Raw genomic sequence first — 20742 nt, 5'->3', positions numbered from 1 at the left:
CAAATCTTCCTGTTTATGGCATGGTGAGATCGATAAGTGGCTCCAGCAGGCAAATCTGGCCAATGGCAAAGGGCTCCAGCCTGTGGGGTATGAGCTGAAATCCAGCTGAAATCTGTCATGAAAGTCACAGTGGCCCCATTGAGTCTCCTATAACTTCTGTAAGTTTGGGAACATCAGTCTGCTCCCTGGAGAGGCCCTGGTTTCCCGGCAATGGGCTGATGCAGATGGAGGTGGGGAAGAACCAAAATGTGAAATTGCTCCTTTGGCCCTTGTGCAGCTGCTCCCTTGTGGAGCAGGGACAGGAGCCATGGCCCCACTGTCCTCCCAGCATCACCTCAGTGATGGGAGGAGATGGGACCAGTTCCCAGCATCACTTCATTTGTGGGAGAAGAGGAAGGTTAAATGTTTTCATAGTGTCTTCAAAACCCTTCAAATCCCTCTAACCCAAGTCAGAGGACACTTCACAGAGCAGTGTTTTCTGCCTTCCCTGATGGAACGATTTTGTTAATATTTGATCAATGAAGAACACATAGCAGCTGTTAGCATCATTTTCCTCTTGAAGCAGATTGTCCTCAGGTAAAACAAAACACAATTAAGAGACTAGCAAGGTCAGTTATATTAGACAATCCATATTCTCATAATGCAGATATTTCCTTCAATGTCTGTCACCAGCATCAAATCCCCAACCACAGCAGGATAATTGGCAGCCCTGTTCTAGGGGGAAGATGAAATGGTTTGTGTTGCCACCAAAACCAGCCTGGATTTTGTTTAAGTGAGGAGCCTGGGGGTGGTATCGCTCATCCAGCTCTACTGCTGGAGAGCCATGCATCAAGGACAGGCTTCTGAGGCAGCTTCTGTCTCCCTCCTATTTACTGCTCCATTAATTACAAACCAGATGTCAGGGCAAGATTTAAAAGTCAACTTTATTTGAAATCTTGCAATGTAAAAAACTCAACCACAACAATTTTTTTTTTGTGGTGGGGAGGGGAAACATGAAGGAGAGAAATGTTCTTTAATCCTTTGCTTATAGTTATTCTCTATTTTATTTTTAACTCTTATTTTTTTAAAGTTGTGGTTATTTTTTCTTTTACTGAGTGGCAAAAGGAATTTCTCTTTTTATTTCTGTCTCCTGAGCCCCCAGAAGAGTTTTTAGGGTTTTCTCTGGGAACCAGACCTCACTTAAGACCTTCTCTCTGCCAGCTGGCATTTCTGTCTTACATTCCTCTTGCTGTTTATGCCCCAAGACTGTTCAGAAATACAAATGCAGCTGCCCACTTGCTTGACAATGTTTTATTTGGGGACCATGGAGGTGTAGACCTGTTCTTCAGTGTCTGCACAGGTTTCCAGGTGTCCTGGAGCTGCTGGAGAATGGCTGGGGCTGAAAGCAGTGGTATCCGTACGGCACAGCCAGAGATCAGAGTCTCCAGACTGCTGGGATGTACAAGGATCTGGATGACGAGCTTCTAGCCCAAACTCTGGAGCACCCTGGGCAATCAGATGGAGCATCCTCTAAAGTCACATAATCATGGAATTGATTAGGTTGAAAAAGACCTTTAAGAGTTCAACCATTAACCCAGCACTGACAAGTCCGCCACTAAACCATCTCCCTAAAAGAAGGCAGCAACAGGGAAAGGTATCTAGAGGAATCTGAAGACTGTCCTCACTTTGGAAGGTCCCCAAGAGGTTGGCCCAGTCATCACTGAATCTGATTGCTGAATCTTGGCAAGGCTTGAATGGGTCCCTTAGGCTTATGTTAGCAGCACAGTTATGAACAAGACTAAAAGTCCCCTTGCACAAAACAAGAAACTTTGGCAAAGAGGGAGGCAGAGCAGTGCTGTACCAAACAAACAGTGCCTGTTTTCATCTCCTAACACACCAGCATTCAGCCTCAACCAGGGAGGAGGGAATGGACTGAGGAAGCAAAGGATGCAAGATTAGGAACTGGCTCCTCTTGATTTCACCCTCCCAGCTCCCCACCAGCTACTGCATTTTCCCACTAGAATTCTGATTTCCTATTTACTGTGGGATTAACCCTTTGGTTAATCTCAGATCATTTAAGGATGACTCTCATGTAAGCAGCCAATGTGTTTAATCAAGGCCAGTCTGATTTTAGCAGACTGTAGAGAGCACAGTGTAAGGACAGGAGCAATAACATTATTCAGCTCCTTGCTTAGAAAAGCTTTGACCTTAAATAAAGTTTCCCTGTAGTAGCATGTTCAGGAAGGAGTAGTGCTGCACTCTCAGCTAGGTGATGGGACTACTGAAATGTAATAAGACAGTGAAAAAAAATAAAAATCCAGCAAACTCACACAGGATTTGGAGATGTGCCCACAACATTAACGACTATTATTAATTATCTGAATTTTCTAACTGTAAAATTTTTGGTAGGAGTAAAGGAGGATGGCAAGATGATAAACCCATGTAACAGTTTGGAGAGCTTAGAAGCTGGGAGAGTTGGGTGTAATGCCAGTCACTACAGTTACATTCTCTTGTAAATGTGGGAGGGGAAATAATCTGTAATCACAGAATAATTGTGACCTTTCCAAGTGGAAGCCAGGGCACTGGGAGTTTGTACTGGGGCAGAGACAGCCTGGGGAAACCAGCATATTTATTGAGAGAAATAAGGCACAAGGTGGCTGCACCAGCTTGAATCCCCAGGCAATTTTGCCGGTGCATTTGTCAGCATTGGCACACGCTGCAGCAAGGGTAAGGTGCAGTGATGGGTTCTACAGTTTTGGGTCCCACCTTAAAAACTGATCACAAACTGGAGGCAAGTTTAGAAAGCTACAGGAGGGCTGTGTGGAGGGCGCTGTGAGCAGGGGGAGGCACAGAGGGGCACTGCATCGCAGGGAGGGACATCAGCTGGGGGGATCGAGCAGCAACTCCACATCTGTGACTGCAGGTTACTGCCCAAGCCTTCCCACCATGTCTGGGCCATGTCAGATGATGGAGAAATTCCCTGATGCAGCTCCAATCTACAGCTTTTACAGGAAAAATGTTTGGAGTTTCAGTAATCACTCAATACATGTGCTTTCCAATGGGGACTTTACCTCCAGATACTCCTGGGCTGGAAAAGGCATTGTTGGATTTCTCACCTCTTAGGATTGGAAACTGAACTGGACATTCCAGAACTAGACATTCCTACCACAGACTATTTTTGCAATGTGACAAAAGAAAATGAATGGGATGTTAATGGGAATATTGTTTACAAGGGGAAACTGAAAGAACTATTTACATATTGCTTGGAGGAACAGTGGATCTGTAACCAGAGATCCAGTTATTCAGTGAGAAATGTAGCTGGAAAGTCCAGCTACAAGGGTAGAAAAATTTTGGGTAAAAATCAGCCAGTCAGTCAAGTGACCTAAGTGCATGAAAGCCTGGCTCATTGGTCCCAGTTACAGAGGCTCCTACTAACAAAGGGTGATCTCTGGCCCATGGACTATATAATCTAATCCGAGATCCAGTGCAACCATGAAAATGGAGGAAAATGGGAGAGTAATGTAAAACATGATTAAGACTTTGCTAAGCAAATATAATTGGAGCACTTACACAGAGAAGTGGTTTGAGAGAATTTTGAGCAGCGGGAGGAATTCTGGTCTTGCATGAAGGCTTCACATCTTTCTTCCACATTTGGAAAGCCCGTCGAACCAGAGGTGCTGTTCCTCCCTTTCTCCTGGTGCTCTCTCCTTCCTCCGGCTGGGCGATGCTTCCAGCAGTGAGTCCTGCCCTGGCGAGGGCCGTCTGTGCCTGGTCCCCGAGGGAGCCGCGGTCATTCCCGATGGCACGCCATCTCGTGTATACTGCGGGCAGCGGGTCTGCGCTGGGACAGCCCGGTCCTGCCCCAAGGCCGGGCTCGGGGGCAGCAGGAGACGCTGGTGCCGCGCGGTGGGGCCGGCGGGGCTGCTGAGCCCCCGCTGCCAGGGCGCTCGGTTCCCCTAAAAGGCGATTGTGCTTCGGCAAACACGGCCCCTGCCTTGCCCCAGGGGCGCAGCAGCTGCCGCCCGGCTCAGGCGCCCAGAACGGGCCGGGAGTTGCACCGGGCGGGACGGGGGGAGGTTCGGCCGCGTTTGCAGTTTGCGGTACCATGTAAGAACCGCGTCTCAGTGCAGTACAACAGTACCACACGTCAGCCTTGCCTCCCCTGAGCTCGGGAGGCTGCCCGCGGGCGAGGCTGCCAAGGGACCAGTCATGGCCACTACGCAGAGCCGTGATTTAGCATTTTACGCGGCGGCGGCAGCCCGGCAGCCCTGCTCTTGCATTGGGAGCTCACCGCAATGCCGGAGCTTTCTGGCTACTTCTGGGAAAACTCCTGATGTGGCTGTGCAGAAGGACGGAGCCAGTTCCCGGCTCCGGCTCGCTTCAGCGGAAGGATGCGCAGGGCGGTCCGTGCGCCCGGGCAGCGATGGAGGCACCGCACGAACACCCACGACAGACGCTCCTGCTCGAGCCCCTCGGCCGAGGCGGCAGCGCCTGTGACCCAGCTCGGGGTCTGTCCCACCGGGGAGCCATTCCGGCCCCACGCCCCCCTCGGTCTCGCAGGGTGCGGGCTGCGCTCCCCGAGGCACCCGCCCGTCCCCGCGGCCCGAGCGCGCCCGCCCGGCGGCGGCAGCCCCGGCCAGCTCCGGCCCCGCCGCCAGCGCCGGCCCCAACTCCTCATTGGCCGCCGCCGCCGGAGGGAGGATGACGCCCGGGCGGGAGCGGGCGCCGGGGGTATAAAGGCCGGGCGGGCTGCGGGCCGTGCCGCGCTCCCGCTGCCCCGCACCGCCCCGCCATGCCGCGCGGCTTCCTCGTCAAGCGCAGCCGGAGACCCGGCGGCTCCTACCGGGCGCGCCCGCGGGAGCGGGACCCTGACCGGGACCCTCCGCCCACGCCGCCGGCCCCGCCGCCCGCCGGCGAGAGCGGCCCCGCCGCTAGACAGGGAGCGGAGGAGGAGAAGGGCGAGGAGGAGGAGGGAGCCGTCGCCGCTTGCCCCGCGACGTGGCCCCCCGGCGGCGGCTGCGGCGGCCCCGGGCTCACCCCGCCGGAGGCTCCGGCCGCCTGGGGGGCTCCGGGGCCGTGCAGCGCGGCGGGGCCGCGGGCGGCTCTCTTCGAGCGGTGCCTCAGCTCCCCCGCCTCCGCCGAGTCCTTCCCCCTGGCCGCCTCCTTCCCGCCCGCCGAGAAGCTGCTGCTGCAGCCGCGCACCCCGCTGCCGGCCCCGCCGCTGCCGTCGGTGCCCGCGATGAAGCGGCCGTCCCGGGCCAAGGCGCCGGCCAAGAAGGGCAAGGCCACGCGGAAGCTGAGCTTCGCCGACGAGGTGACCACCTCGCCCGTGCTGGGGCTGCGCATCAAAGAGGAGGGGCCCGAGGGCCGGCCGGGGCCGCCGACGGGGCGCACGCCGCTGGGCGAGTTCATCTGCCAGCTGTGCAAAGAGCAGTACGCGGACCCGCTGGCGCTGGCCCAGCACCGCTGCTCCCGCATCGTACGCGTCGAGTACCGCTGCCCCGAGTGCCACAAGATCTTCAGCTGCCCCGCCAACCTGGCCTCGCACCGCCGCTGGCACAAGCCGCGTCCCGGCCCCAGCACCGAAGGCGCCGCCTCCGCCCCGCCGGGCAAGGAGAACAGCCCCGAGCGGCGGCCCCGCGGCCCCGCCGCGCCCCAGCCGCCGCCGGGGACCCGTCAGCACCGCGGCGGCGCGGACAGCGCCCCGGCCGCCCCCGGCGCCAGCCCCGGCCCAGCTCACGGCGGCGCTCCCGGTGCGGGCGGCGGCCCCGGCGGGGAGGCGTTCGCCTGCCCCTGCTGCCAGAAGCGGTTCCGGCGGCAGGCTTACCTCCGCAAGCACCTGGGCACCCACGGGGCAGCGCGGCCCGCCGCCTTCGGCCCGCCGGAGCGCGGGCCCCTCACCTTCGCCTGCCACCTCTGCGGCGCTCGCTTCCCCTCGGCGGACATCAGGGACAAGCACCGGCTGTGGCACGCCGTGCGGGAGGAGCTGCTGCTGCCGCCGCCGCCTCCCGCCGGGGTCCCCGAGAGCGGCGCGGCGGGCGGCGAGCGGCAGGGTTTCCCCTGCAAACACTGCCCCGCCACCTTCTTCAGCGCGCCCGGGCTGGCGCGGCACGCCAGCAAGTGCCACCCGCCGGAGAGCAGGCAGGTCCTGCTGCTCCAGGTGCCCGTCCGGCCGGGCTGCTAGGCCCGCGGCCGCCCCGGTGGGACTGCTCCGAGAGCCCGGGCTAGCCGAGCGAGCCCTGGCCACGCTGCAATTCCTATGGAAAGTCGCGGCTCTCACGGCTAATACGTCGGAGGGGCCGCCCGGTGACTCCCGGCCGGAGCAGCGACGCGCACCCGGCCGGCACGGCGGCGTGTTGGGCCAGGGGCCGCGCTGCCGGCAGCGCTCAGGGCGAGCCCCGCAGCTCCACAGCCACCGGGGCGGCCGGGGGACGGCGGCAACAGGCGAGAAGCCCCGCCGGCACCGGCCGGGAGGCGGGCAGTGCCGAGGCGTCGGGTGGCGGCCCACCCGCCGGTACCGCCAGTACCTTCCGTAACGACGGGGAGAATTACGGTTGTATATAGGGTATCTAAAGAGAGGAATTATTTTTCGTGAGAAAAGGAGCCTGATCTAGTGACCTTGTTTTCGTAGCCTTAGCCCTCGAGCTTCAGCATTCGTGGTGTACTCTAAGGTAGCTGAGAAGGTAAATGTTCATATTAAGTCAGTGTCAAGTCACATAATAGCTAGCAAAACGTATGGGAAATTAATCGTGCTGTCTGCTTAATTGAAATACAAGGTGTTGATCTATAGCTAAGTACGCATCTCCTGCTTACTCTGTGTCTCTGTCCTCTAGCAACTGTGTGGTAGGCAAAACTCGCGTCTCCGGCAGCTGCCCGTTCCCAAAGCTGCTGCGCCCCGTTCGTGGCTCGCTAGCGCGGCGCGGGCAGCAGCCGGGAGGGCGGGCCGGTGCCGCCGGGCCGGGCCGGGTGGGCTCGGTGGGCAGCGTGTGGCCCCGCCGGCCCTTGCACCGCGGGCAGCGGAAAGCACCGCGTGTGCCGCTCGCCTTCCCAGCGGCCTCCGACCTCTCTCCTGTGAGCTGCGCTTTTGATGTGAGCTCCTCCGAGTCTTGTGAGCAGCTGAAATTAGGACACGAAGCAATCTTTAGACATGTTGCTAAAGCACAGGTGATAGGCTACCTTCCTTCTCCCCAACGACACCTACCTTTAGCAAAGCAACCCGCGGTGTGTGTTCCCCGGCTTTGACAATGCTCTGGTCAAATGCTTTGAAATGCTGTTGAATTTACCAGCTACTGACACTTCAGCCAGTATTTATTTATTTGTTTGTTTGTTTGTTTATTTTTTTCCATGAGTGCTTGTTTCTAAATGTGGTAGTAGATGAGTTTAAAAATAAGGGCAAGAAAATTCAATAAAAGATTTAAAAGAAAGCTCATGCCTTTCTTGAATTCAGCAGGGCAAAATGGGTCAGCTGGTGACTTCTGAAGAACCAAACTGATCCCAGTTGTAGTCTTTGTTCTAACACTCCCTCTGATGTGAGCATGCAAAATATTTCAATCTCTCAATTAGCATCCTCTAAAGCAATTATTTCTGTAGTTTTATATTTTCCTACACACAACAAAGGATGTACCATGCCCAAAGGCTGCGAGCAAGCGATAAGTGCTTTATGTCAAATGTGCTTCACGGACTTTGTCATTTTAGTTCCAGAACCTGGACAAATGAATTAATACAATATAACCTAATGCAGCCAAGATTTGCTTTCTGACAAAGGAGGCTAAACTTGCAATTCACTAATATGCCAAAAATAAAGCATGTTAATTTAAGTTGTGCATTTTTCGGTCGTTTGTTGACAACAGAGACTTAGGTAAAAATGCCTGTTTATGGAATTAAATGAGTTTGCCCCTGGAAAGTCATTAGTTTTTTGTTTTTTTAAATCATGGTTCCACTTTCTCTCCTTGTGTAGTCGAAGATGAAGGGCTGCAGACCCAAATGTGATGATTATTAACTGCTCCTACAATTGGCACCTGAACAACCAGCCTGCCAGAGGGAACAGCCTATGTTTTGTATTACCTGCAGAGCTCCATGCAATCTATTTTCTAGATCTGGGGAAAAGTTTTCAGTTGGGCATTCTTGAGAACTTGTGTGTGCTTTTTTAATACAAAGGAAAACTAAGCTGTGTATTGCATTTAACTGCTTCATGTGCATGTAATACACAATTCTTCTATAAATTGGACTAAGAATCTAATCAGGGAAGTGAATAACTAATATACAAAAGGTGGTAAGAATAATTTTATTGGATTATTAAATAACATGTTTTCTCTTCAACCATTACAAATTTGTAGATACTACATGAATGACAATACATAATTTCTTTTTTTATTGTTGCCCATATATTTACACATGCAGTTAGTACCGATGCCATGCTACATTTTGTTAACAGCATTTTGTTGTTTACTAGACTCGAAATGTGAGCATTTAATTTTCTGTAGGAAAATACCTCTGGGTGGGTGGAATTCATGTACTAATCTGCGCTCACAAGGTTGAAATTATCAGCATTTCAGGCCAGGCTCCCGGAGCATGTTCCCTTTTCTTCCCTAGGACCCATCATCACAGCAATGAATTTCTATCAGGAAAGTGTTTGTTTTTATTCTTTTTTTAATGTAAGAAAAAAGAATATACATCTAGATGAAACAGCATAATGATAATGGCTAAAACTCATGAAACTCAATGGCATTTACTATTGACACCACTTGGAAAAGCAAACATTATAAAAATATTTGGAAGCCGAGCATAAATAGAATTTCAGAACAGTGATTTTTTTTTTCTGGCATAGATTATCTGCAGAATTAAGAAATGATACATCGCTTTATGATGAAAGGGTGCTGTGAGCAAATTATTTCATTGGATTCTGTGATACTTGAAACGCCATTGAACTATTTTATCCTCAACATAAATAATCTGTACACATCTTGTGCATTAACATTGTGACATCTGACAAAGACTTTACAAATGCAACCTCAATTTAAAATTGTACATTCATTTTCAAATTGTACATATTTCTTTCTTTGTTACAGAGAAAATTGCAATGGGGCATAATAAATATAGTGTAATCCAACTGCAGTCTCTAATTCCATGTTGACTCAAGATCAACCAGAGTTAAAACCCAAAGTTAATCATCCATAATCATCCAAGTAGGTAAAAGGTGCAGGGTACAAACTGCACTGCAAAGGAAAAAAAAGGCTGACTGGAGTTTGATAAAAAAAAAAAAAAGCTAAATTATTAAAGTAAAATTCCAGTGTCACTGTTTAAAATAAACATACAGAAAAGGAGTATGCAGGGCACGGGTGCACACACATTTGAGACATTATCCTTGAATGCACGGCGTGAGCAGTAAAGCCCCGAAGGCGGTGAGTGGCTGCGGGAAGGGTGGCCAGTGCTCCTCACTAGAAAGCTGCAGGCATCTCCTCTCGCCCCTTAGGACTTGTTGGCTGAGCCGGAGGAGCGGCGCAGCTTCATGGACATGCGGCTCTTGCTAGTCCGAGGAGACATTGGAGAGGCTAAGTCTGTTCCATCCACCTGTGCTGTTGCTGCTGCTGGAGTTTCTCCCGGCTGAGTCTCTGGGCAGAAGCCTGCAGAGGACAGCAAGAATCGGAGGCGTCAGTGCCGCCTGCCACACTCGCAGCACGGGATCTCTTAGCAAGGGGCTGACAGGAGTTTCAGTGCTGCTGTCACTGCCACAGCATCTCCTAGCCCCTTATCAGCTGTGGGTGGTGGTATTGCTCATGGAATTAACAACTGCCACAAATCCACCCCTATAGGAAAGATGATTGCAGAAACCACTGAGCTATGGGACTGCAGAACCCCCTTGCTCTGAGCAATTGAGGCAGCACTGAAGTGGGCAATGTTTTCCCGCTAACCAGGAAAACAAACAGCTCCAGTTCCCTTGCAGGGATGGGGAATCATTAGTCAAACCACAACCCAGAAGAATCCAGTCTTTAATGAGAACATGAAGGTTAACAGCTCATTGCACATGAAGGGAGCTCTAGGAATGCTGCTGAAGAGGTGGAGTGAATTGGGGGCCAACTGAGAGAGCAAAACATCTTCTCCCATACCAACTTTAGTTTGTGCTTCAAAAGGCAAATTCCTACTGGGCCCACAAGGCAGAAGCTTGAACAGATTGTACTAACTGGATGCACTATATGTTAACGTTTCTTTGTAAAAGGAACAAGATGAATTTGAGACAATGATATGTAATTCATCAGCCCAGTGCCCAGAGCTATGCTCCAGTGGCCCCAGAGTCCTCACTGCAAGGGGACAGAGCTCTTTCCTACCAACAGCCTGTCTCCAAATCTTCTTCCATAGACATACAAAAGGAAAAGGAGAAAATATGAAATCAAAATTACATTCTCCTTCCCATGCTATAGAAAATTAATACTATTAACTCCCATCTATAAAACTAAACTGCATTTTCATTAGTCATTTACAGCCACTGGCAGTGTGATTGAACTCAACTACCACAGTTGCCTCTGAAGGCTTCTAACCCATATAATTTAGAGACAGAAGCCTGGTCCTGCAGGTGTCAATGGGGAAACCCCTGTGGACTGCAGTAAGCCAGAAATCACTTGCTATTTCTTCCACATCATGCTATTACTGGTAATTCTTTAAAATAATAATGCAATAATCAGCACTGAAGATCTCTCTGCCTCAGTATACATTTCACAAATAAAGGGTGGAAAAATCATTCAAAATTGGTCATGATTTATCTTGAAAGATTCCACTAAAATCAAGTGAGGTCATAAGGTAAGAAATCTAGGAGCAAATTTAAAAGATTGTCATAATCCTGTGGTATCTAGCAATCTGGCTGTTCTTGCCTGGTACCTCACCTGCCTGCTCCAGAGCAAGAGCATGGTACTTTCTATCTTCAAACTGACACGACCCATCAGAGTGACAGGGGAGAGAAAGGGCTGTTATTTGTTCCCCAGCTGGTGACAGTAATTTTGTTCATGAACTAGGTACTTCACTGCCAAACAATCTGGAAAAGCATGATAATGCCTGACTCACTGTGCCTTATAGAAAAGGCAAGCAGGGAAACATGCATTCGCATTTTCTGAAATTCTATCTTGTTCTGATTTTACAAGAAATTAAAGCATTTCAAATGGTGGAAATTAGAGAATAGAAAATAACCGTTGTTGTTTTGCACAGCATACCATTCACAGCTAGCGTGAAAGACCTTCCGTTTCAAGCCTTTGCCCTTTACCTTGATGTGGCCAATGCTTTCTAGTGGAGGTTTTGGAAGGAGAAGAAATATCACAGCATTTCTTTCTTTGTTGAGAATGAAGAAGTGATGAGGAAGGAGGAGTGGAAAGAAGTGAGGAAGGGGGAGGAGAAAAGATAAAAGATAACAGGTGTGAGACATGAGACACGAACCGCAGAGATTGAAGGGTATTAACAGATGAGCACAGAAAACGGAATTTCGAATTTCATTATGCAATTGCTGCTCATGCTACAGGTTAAAGAGAGTGATGAGTTAGTTATGTGCAATGAAGCAACAGCTCTGAAATACGGCATCATACTTACCAACTAAGCATTACAAGAAAAAAAAGGAAGGGAGAGAGAAAGAAAAGAATTCTATAACATTATCCAGATCCAACAACCTTATTAATAGCAACTGAGATACATCCTAAACACTGTCTGAAATGCTAGCTTAACATTGGTGAAAACAGGTAAATACTCACACACATACACACAACTGATAAGGAAAAACAAATGGCAACTTGATATATGGCTTCTGTTCTCCAGCTGTTTCACAGTTCTGAATACATTAAAATTATAGCCAGTCTTAACATGATACTCCTGAAATCATGGAGCAAAAGCAGCTAGTTTTAAGATAGCCAGTCTGCATTGAAGGGTTAAACCCTAGTGTGAAATTTTATCATGGGCTTTTGGAAAAAGAAAACCTCAGTCTGCCCCATTATTTCAATTAAAGTATTATTCCAGTTGTAGCTTAAAATTTTGTTTCTAATTCCTGTGGACACAAGCACAAATTCACATATAACAACATTTTTTAAAAAGAAACTTAGAGCTATTGAAGAACAGAAGTCATGTAAAGTGATTTTCACATCTGAACATACCACACCAGAAGAGTGAAGAACAACAGCACTTAAAATAGATTTAAAGTCTGACAGAAATTAACAGATTAATTAGTAACTAAACTTCTTTGGATTTTAGATAAGCATATATATACATACATACATTCACACACACACGGGGATATTAAATATATTATATAAAAATTTTGCAGACTTTGCTTCCCCTTTGGAGTTTTAAAATTTTCAGTATAAAATGCTATTATCTTTATCTCTCTCCACAATTGTCCTGGTCCTGGTCAGGAAGGGGTAATTTTTGCGGTAGTCAGGAAGGGGTATGGCTAGGACCTGGAGGTTATTCTATAGCATCCTGTGCCATTTATTGGGGAAAGGCTCACCTCTGGGTCAGTGTAGTGTGGTGGAGGGAGTGGTTGGGTATTATTGTGGGGCAGTTCACCTCCTACATCAAACTGTTGGCCTCTTTCTTGTACCCTCTAGCACTGTTGTTGTTACTGTATGTTTTCTTATCTCATTGATGCTTCCAGTAAATATTGTTCTTATCTCTTCAGCTTTACCTTTTATGCCTGCAATTCTCCTCTCCAGCCTGCACAGGAGAAGGGGAGTGATAGAGCAGCACATGGTTTGGAGCAGCACATGGGTTCAGTGGGAAGGTGGAATTGGAGAATACCATTCCTAAAACACAACAGCCTTCTTTGGTGCCCAATGTGAGGCACCAAGGGTTGAGACAACAATAGTTCTGCCCAGAGTGAGTTGAAAAATAATTTGACCTAATCTGATCTGATCTGTTGCATTAGGTCCAAACCTACTGGTCACAATGTTGCTTGGTCTGCTCGTGTGGGTGTGGTACCTAACCCTGTACATGTTTTTGTATATCCACTATGTGCTCATAATGGTGCTCTTTTTCAGAGCATGGAGAGGGATTAGGATTGCTTTGTTGCTGTACTATGGAGTATCAGTTTATGACATGGTAAAATAAAGGGCAATGAAGGTCATTTGGGATGTGTATTCAGTGTTTCCCTTCTATCCTTACTCAGGCATTAGCTCTGGGGGCCCATCAATAATCACATCCAGTCTGTGGCGGGAAATGGGGAAGATGATTTTCCCAGCTTTTCACCCCCTTTTCCTCCTTCAGACCTCTTAAAACAGCTTCTGAGAATTTTGAATTCCTGTTGGATGTTAAGGAAAGCATATTCTTGTTGCTAAGTCTGCCACTTCTCCTCAGTGCAGTCTACATCGTATTTAGAGTCAGGCCAGAGATTTCTTGGGAGGTCATTCAGAGATCTGCCCTGAGGGTGGATGGTCATCAGTAGCACAGAATGCAGGAGAGAATGGGCCAGTTTTTGGGGAAATTCTCTTCTCCAATGATTTAGCAGTTCACCTACACAAGCCTGGTAAAGTGACAGAATATTTGCAAGGAGAATGCTGTGGCAGCTCCAGAGAGGAGCAATACAGAAGATGTGTGTGCATCTACATGATGTACTTTTACAGCCAACTTCTCTACCCAGGCAGTGATGTCTTGCCACAGTTCAGTGGCCCAGATGGTTTCCTTCTGCACTGCCAATCACCCTTTTTACACTGTTGTAGCCACAGAGCATTTGCCACCATGCACGAGTCAGTGTAGAGGCCATTCCTCTCGTTCACCTGAGGCCAGCTGGATGGCCTTCAGCTCTGCACCCTGACTTGATCTACCTTGTCCCTCAATAGCTTCTGTGACTCGCCATGTAGGACTCCACACGTCATCCTTCCATTTTTGATGTATCCCTACAAAATGCTGGGAACCATCAGTGAGGAGAGCATATCCTTCTTCATTTTCTGGTAGCTGATTACATGGGGGGTTGGAGTTGGGCTACTGAAGAACCTTCAAGAATGGACAGGTGGATTGGGCTGCCATGATTTAAGTGTCTCAGGTGCATCTGGACTGGAACATAAGGGTGAATGATCTCTGACTTGGTGGGCCCCTAACACCTCAGGTCATCAAGGAAGAGATGCAACATCCAGATGGGCTTGTGACTGAGGAGTGGACACTATATCCCAGTGGACACTATAACCATGAAACATGAACTGCAATCGGTCAGGCTAAATGGGTAAAGCCTCTCTGGTGTGGGGGACGAGGGCTGAAATAAAAATGTGAGCAGGCCTGGCAGTTTGATTACATTGCACTCCCACAAACCAGCCTAGACAAGTGCTATGTGCTGACAATGGTGGAGACAACAGTGAATGGCTGGGACACACCCTGTGCCTCACATCACTGCCCAGAACACCATCCTGGAAACAGCAAATGGGGTGACATAGCACCCCCAAAAGAACAGAGCTGGACAATGGGACTCATTTCAAAAATATCCTCATACACACCTGGGGCATCATAGTCCCTATCCTGCACCAGTCTCTGGCAATCAGGAATGGTACAGTGGACTGCTAAAAACTACATTGAAAGCAATGGGTGGTGAGACCGTCGACACTGGGATATGCATTTAGCACAGGCCAATCAAAACCTCAGTGTACTGCAGATGGATATAAAGTCCCTGCGGAGCATATGAGAAATGCGTTAGGGAAGACAGTTTGGATTAATCCTGCCTCAAGCAAAGACAAACCCATCCATGGGATTGTTTTTGCTCAAGGACATGGGTGCACTTGGGACAGGGAAACACAATGTGTAGCTCCAGGGAATTTGATTTTTGGGTTAGAACAGTCTGAAATGTTGAATTGTATAGAAATGGTTGCTGACGGCGCTGCCAGTGTATGCCAGAACTACCGTGGACAGTGAATATGAACTGCTCCAATTGTGAGCTCCTGGTGCAGCTTGCAACCACCTGACAACCACCAATCCTCCTGCCCTGGAAGACATCTAGGATGGACTGAACCCACAGTCATCAACTAAAGGAAGTCAACAGACACCTTGGAGGGATGGTCATTGCCCACGGAAATGGCACTCATGCTTATGTAGATATGACGATACACGTAATAGTCAAAAGGTGCAGGATCTGGGCATATTGGAGATGGTATAGAACAAAGGGTGGAAAATGTCCTGGCTCTGGCCAGGACAGGGTTCTTTTTTGCAGCAGCCAGAAGGCAGCATGGCCAGGACACAAAGGTTATTCTATGCAACTTGGTGTCATTTGCCAGCGATGGGGTGTGTCTGTGTCCATGACAATTGTTTGCCTCTTTCTTGTACCTTCTGTCATTAGTATTGATATTGTTGTTGCTGCTGTTCATTTTCTTATCTTATTGCTGTTTCCAGTAAATTGTTATCTCAACCCGTGCCTTTAATGTCTCCAGTTCTCCTCTCCAGCAACTGAGGGAAGGGGGAGTGATAAAACCAGCATATGGTTTGGAATGGTCTCAGTGGGAATACCGAATTGGAAAATACCATTCTTAAACCACAACAATATATTTAGTTATCCAAAATATAAAAATAGGGTTATATATGAAGGCTTTATGGACAAATGATGTGGAGTCAGAAAGAGCTAAAAATAAACAAAGCAAATGTCTTTGGACTTTTAAGAGGCAGAAAACATTGGGAAGTGATCCATATTTTTCTCCTCTTAGATTTGACAAGTGACAAATACCATAGCTTGATCAGCTATGATATTTTGGGGCCATAATGCAAAGCCATTTCAATTGCCTCTGAACAAGGAGGTGGGTCAACAAAGTTGAAATGCGAGATTTTCAAAGTCCATTTGAAAAATTTAGTATCTTCTAATGATAGTATCTTGGTTATTTGATTCAGAAATCAACTATTCAAATCTAAAATGGAATCCTAACTACACACAGACTAAATTAGAAGTGAGTGAGATGGAGTAATCTGGAGGTAACAGAAGATATGCGCTGCCATGACTAATCTTGCACATCAGTTTTGACTTTCAAAGGAGAGGCCTGAAAGCGCTGCATGGTAAGACTACTCTCAGTTCTTCTGGCTTTATCACACCTCATTGTCTGGATCAGCACTGCCCCGAGTGCTATGTCTGCGAGTGACCATAGGGGAAAATCATTTGTGCATGTTGGTAAATTTTGATGGTCTTCTGAGATACTTCAGCATGTCCCACCTGACCTTCAAGGAAGAGGGCAATCATTTTTGTACAGCTTGTGCCCTTTGCCACTCTTATATATTTCAGACCAAATCTGGCCAAGTTGTCCATCATGCTTAGCAGCCTTGCTAGAATCAAGTCAGTTACGTCTTTCACTGATTTTGTGAAATGAGGAAAGGAAGAGAGAAGCAGATGTAGAAAGCAAGGCAAAAAGGTGAGATGGTCTAACGACCTGGGAGACCAGAACTGGGTAGAAGAGAGAGAACTAAGAGGCATGAGAAAGAAGACAGCAAAATAAGATTAAGTTTCTGGCAAAACATCAGCCAAGACCATGTCCAGTGAAAAATGCTCTTCAAAACCTAGCTGGAACTATGTCTGTAAGGTAAGTCTATTTTTCTCTGCCAAAAACCAGAGAAACCCTCTGGCTAAATTCCCAGTCTTTCCACTAGTGGAGACTGAGGCAGAGCTAAGAGAGCTTACCATTCCTACAAACTAATGTCCTATTTCAGTCTGCAGGAGGTGGTCAGTCTAGAGGTTGCAGTTTGCTTATGTATCCTGGGGCTGGTAATCAGTGTTTTAGAAATTCTGTTTTGTCCTATACTTTAAAACAAAAATTGAAGTAATTACACAAGGCAAACGTCACAAGAAAATAAAGTAAAAAAATTAAAAAACTAGAAAATGTCAGGATTAAAATTTTTTTGTCCCCTTGTGTGTATGCATGGGATGCTTTTTAATTGAACAACCATACTATTTTTTTCAGTAGACTCATTTCATTAAATGTAGAAAGTTGATCTGTTTGGGTTTCTAGCAGTCCACACTGAATTTACTATCTCAAAGTGCTGAGTGTACCTTCACCCAAGTGGTTGACTTTAGGACAACAGTGTGGAGAGACAGAATGTAAGAAAATAAAGATAGTGCAGAAGGCAGTCTCACACCTGAGGAGTTGCAGCTGCACTAATCACAAAGATTAGGAACAGGCCTGCCCTTAACAGGCCACAGCTGTGTCCAATAATACAAGTGCTACAAAAGAGTGGGCTAGCTGGGTGAGGGAAGAGTTGGAGTTTGTTGGCTGTGCTGTGAAGGAGTCAGTGCTATGAGGAGCTGCCCATGAACAATGACCAAGAAGGTATGGAACTTTTGCAATAAGATGACAACATAATAGTTCAAAAATGCATAAGGTTTCAGCTTTAGCCATTCCAACGTGAATTCTTTGGAAAAAGCCACTAAGTTTAGAGGTTTTGCTCTGATTTGGAATGAAAAAAAAGAATCCCAAGTTTGTACTGGAGAAAGGATAATGACAAGTTCTTCCAACCCTTCTAGACACAGAGCCCTCACTTCTGTATTTCAGCTTCACTTCCAATTACAAACCACCACAAAGTGTGACTCAGATCCTTCTACAGTGACAAAATCACCATCATTCTCATCTGTGAAGTGGTGGTACAGGGCCAAAAAGATTATTAGTTTCAACGTTTCACAGCAAAGAAGGAGCAGAAGAAAATACAAGCTGTTGAACTAGATTTTTAATTGTGCAAGGCTGAAACCATCATTACCTCTACACTCCCCTGCTTCCCTGACTGTATGGTGGCAACCCCACTTAGTCTTACTCTGGGAGTGGGGCAGCAGAACTGTTCTGAATACAGGCTTGAAAAGGCAGGAATGATTGTTGGGACCAAAAAGCCTGATGCTTTTGTCACAAGGAATATACTATGATGAATGTAGAGGGGCCTCTTCAGAAATGTACTGTAATAAGGTACTAGTCCTAGTAGGAAGAAAGGGAACAAAAGAAAACAGAAAAAAGGAACCTAAGACATGAGTACATTTAAAAGATCAGAATGTTAGCATCATGAGGTCAATATGGCCTTCAATATAATTGAGCTTATCATTGACAGTTCCCTCAACCTATTCTGTTGTCACAGAGATCTGGTTCACTCAATATCTGCATAGGACGTGTTACCCTACTTAGCAGAGTATTTCCAGTTACTCAATGTAACAGAAACAGCACAAGGTAAAAAACAGAGGCAACTGAATTGCATTCTGTGATTAAGCACAGGTAAATCTCAATTTCTTTAAATGTACACATTCACTACACTAGTCAGGTTCCTACACATGGAAAGGTGGACTTGTCAGATATTTTGACAGGGCAAACTAAGCTTCTAGATAAACCAGCAGCTGCCACAATCACATTGTACTGAAGAGCAGTCACAATAAAAAAGGAAACAGCTTTTGCTGATGTCTGAGCCTTTGATAAAATAAGTCCATCTGAGAAAACACAGTTTGTTACTGAAAGGCATGTTCTCTATTTGCTCTGATTCTCATAGCTCAAATGGAAAAAATGGCCAATGGGATCACAACAACAACAAAATGGTAACACATGGTGATGGGCTGTAGCAGACTCATAGTTTCTAAGATCTTTCTTAGATGAAAAAATGTATTTTCAAAAAAAGGAGAGTACTTTATAAAATTAAACATATTCAGAAGTTGTAATCACTGAGATAATGATCCATTAAAATAATTATATCTGTAATAGCTAAAATGTGGATTTTTTTTCTTAGCCTCTTCTGGTCAATAACTTTATTAAAAGAAGCCTCATACACAAATGAAATATTTTGTTTTTAAAAAATGTGATGTATTCTTAGAAGCTGGTTAGAAATTTTCAGATGACATGGACATCTGGCTGGGAGCCTGCAAGGTTTTGTCTGAGTCACCTTGAGGGTGATAAATGCATGTGGATTCCCAGACAGGACTCCAGCACCACTTCTGTGTGTAATCCTGGCACAGTTCAGTGCTCTGCACCTCTTTTAAGAAATCCACCTGTTGCAGGGCCCCTGGAAATTTAGGGGTATCTATTTTTTCAATAGCACTGCTGGTGAACTCTTCTTTGGGATCACACTCCCTCAGAAATTTGGGTCATCTGCAGCAACGTAGCTCACAGGTCTGCCTCTGCTAGAACTGGAAACCAGTGGTTTCCAGGCTGACCCCAAGCCCTGGGGTGACCTTTCTGGCAGTGATATTTTACACCTGCCTCAGGCTGTAGGGTTTGTGCCCTCTAGAGTCAGCTTGGGGGCAGATGGCTCAGTGCTGCTCCAGGCACTCTGTGCTGGAGCTGAGTATCAGAGTTCCAGGAGCAGGGATGGAACAGGGATCAGGCTGCAAGCAGGACGGCCAGAGCATCCCCAGCTTCTCTTGGCTGAAATGCAAGCTCAGTCAGGCAGAGGTGGGGCCAGGCTGGGTCACAGTGTGCTGCACATCTGTCCTAGGAAGCTCTGGCTGCTCCTGACACTGATGTCTTGGTCACTTCCACTGCACAGTGCAAGGTCCAGAAGAATGTGGCTCCCAGGACAGGACATCATGTTTCATGGTATGCAGACACACACATGCTTGTGTGCAGATGTGAAACACATCACAAACTCCTATTAATGAGATTCCTATAGAAGATTATTAACTTTGATAGAAAGGTTAAGTTAAAACCAAGTTTCTAAAAATCATAATCTCCTTTCAGATCATGCTAGAGAATACCAATTTTAAAAGAATACAGGAACCGCCGCTGTAGAGAAGTGTACTCTGAGCCCCCAAACTAGCAGAAAAGCAGTCTTGCTTCACCCTGAAAGAATGAATTAGAAGAAGAGGGCAGAACAACTTGGCTTGGAATGAGACTTCTTAAAATGAATGGGCAGAACTTCAACAAGTGCACTAGAATATAGAATATATACTAGCCATACAAAAGTGTCTGGTGCTGAATATTCACTAGGTCCCTTGACATGAAATGTGGCAAGGATTGGTATATCTCGTTACTGTTTTAAATGTTTGTTTGGTTTTAATATTTCTAGTTACAGCTTTTTCTTATTCAAATGTTTTCATACTTTAAATTATGTTACTAATTTTTATACTGCTTTAATTAAATTACTTAATTTTGTATGCCTTTGGTCTCAACTATTTCTGTTAGCATAATTATACCACTTTTTATAGTTTGAAACTGCACCTCATTTCTAGTTATTGCTTGTATTTTAAAGGAGCCTCAACATTTTAACATCTTTCAGTCATTCTTTTTGTAGTCCTATAATAATTCTTAATTGATAATAAAGATCATAATTAATAATTAATTTCTGTATATATTTTGGAAGTGAGAAACAAATTTCCAGATAACAACTTGCCAAACTATTCTTACAAAATTTATTTCATTTAGATTTACAAGTTTTTCCATGGAAGCACTTTGATTATCATTAAATAAGGTTTTTCTGAACAGGGGATTTCAAGAGTTACACATTCTTCTTCTCCATCTCTCCTAGGTTATCACTGCAGAATGTCTTACAACATCAATGAAAGACAGTACAGGGTACAAAACACACCACTGCCATCCAGTACTACTTGTTCATGCTGAGAAACAAAGGTCAACACAATAAAGTGTTACTCATTCAACAACTGTCTCTATCATTAGTTACCTTAATCCCAGAACCAGTGTTAGTGCTTCATGCAGACCTGAGGTTAGTAAAAGACTAAAACTTTTAGAAGATGTAGTGGTCATTTCTCAATCAGTGTGAAATTCTTTTTAGTGTGAACAAGGGCAACAAGGAAAGTTTGCATACAATTTGGTTACAAGCTTAGTGTTCTAGTAAAAGTAAGAGGAACAAAGGGTTTTT

At 46.7% G+C, this 20742-nt stretch overlaps 3 protein-coding genes across 18 annotated transcripts in view; 1 reads left to right on the top strand and 2 right to left on the bottom strand.

Moving 5' to 3' along the window:
* The window catches only part of LOC106629350 (uncharacterized), a 41075-nt gene extending 36780 nt beyond the window's left edge, over positions 1–4295 (bottom strand). For all 6 annotated transcript variants that reach the window (XM_026792733.2, XM_074542678.1, XM_026792734.2 and 3 more), the window contains exon 1: positions 3550–4295. In XM_026792733.2, the coding sequence (XP_026648534.2) occupies positions 3550–4086 (537 nt within the window). In that variant the 5' untranslated portion in view covers positions 4087–4295. The remainder of the gene's footprint in view (positions 1–3549) is intronic.
* On the top strand, positions 3856–9603 carry INSM2 (INSM transcriptional repressor 2). Its single transcript, XM_014265350.3, has one exon. The coding sequence runs from the start codon at positions 4772–4774 to the stop codon at positions 6161–6163; it is 1392 nt and encodes a 463-aa protein (XP_014120825.2). The 5' UTR covers positions 3856–4771; the 3' UTR covers positions 6164–9603.
* The window catches only part of RALGAPA1 (Ral GTPase activating protein catalytic subunit alpha 1), a 131426-nt gene continuing 117263 nt past the window's right edge, over positions 6580–20742 (bottom strand). For 6 of the 11 annotated variants that reach the window (XM_074542672.1, XM_026792696.2, XM_026792677.2 and 3 more), the window contains 2 exons: positions 11181–11295; positions 6580–9602 (listed from right to left, as the gene is read on the bottom strand). In XM_074542672.1, coding sequence (XP_074398773.1) covers positions 9506–9602; positions 11181–11295 — 212 coding nt within the window. In that variant the 3' untranslated portion in view covers positions 6580–9505. Of the gene's footprint in view, positions 9603–11180; positions 11296–12032; positions 20582–20742 lie in introns of those variants that run through there. The other 5 variants (XM_026792685.2, XM_005479833.4, XM_005479832.4 and 2 more) reach the window with 3 other exon arrangements.

Source organism: Zonotrichia albicollis, chromosome 6 (genome assembly GCF_047830755.1).
Source record: "Zonotrichia albicollis isolate bZonAlb1 chromosome 6, bZonAlb1.hap1, whole genome shotgun sequence".
NCBI classification, from domain to species: Eukaryota; Metazoa; Chordata; class Aves; order Passeriformes; family Passerellidae; genus Zonotrichia; species Zonotrichia albicollis.
Note: the sequence above shows the minus strand (reverse complement) of the source record. Positions and strands in the feature narration are given on the sequence as shown.

Coding starts and splice junctions, on each gene's coding strand:
- INSM2 (XM_014265350.3), top strand. CDS start 4,772: ATGCCGCGCGGCTTCCTCGTCAAGCGCAGCCGGAGACCCGGCGGCTCC.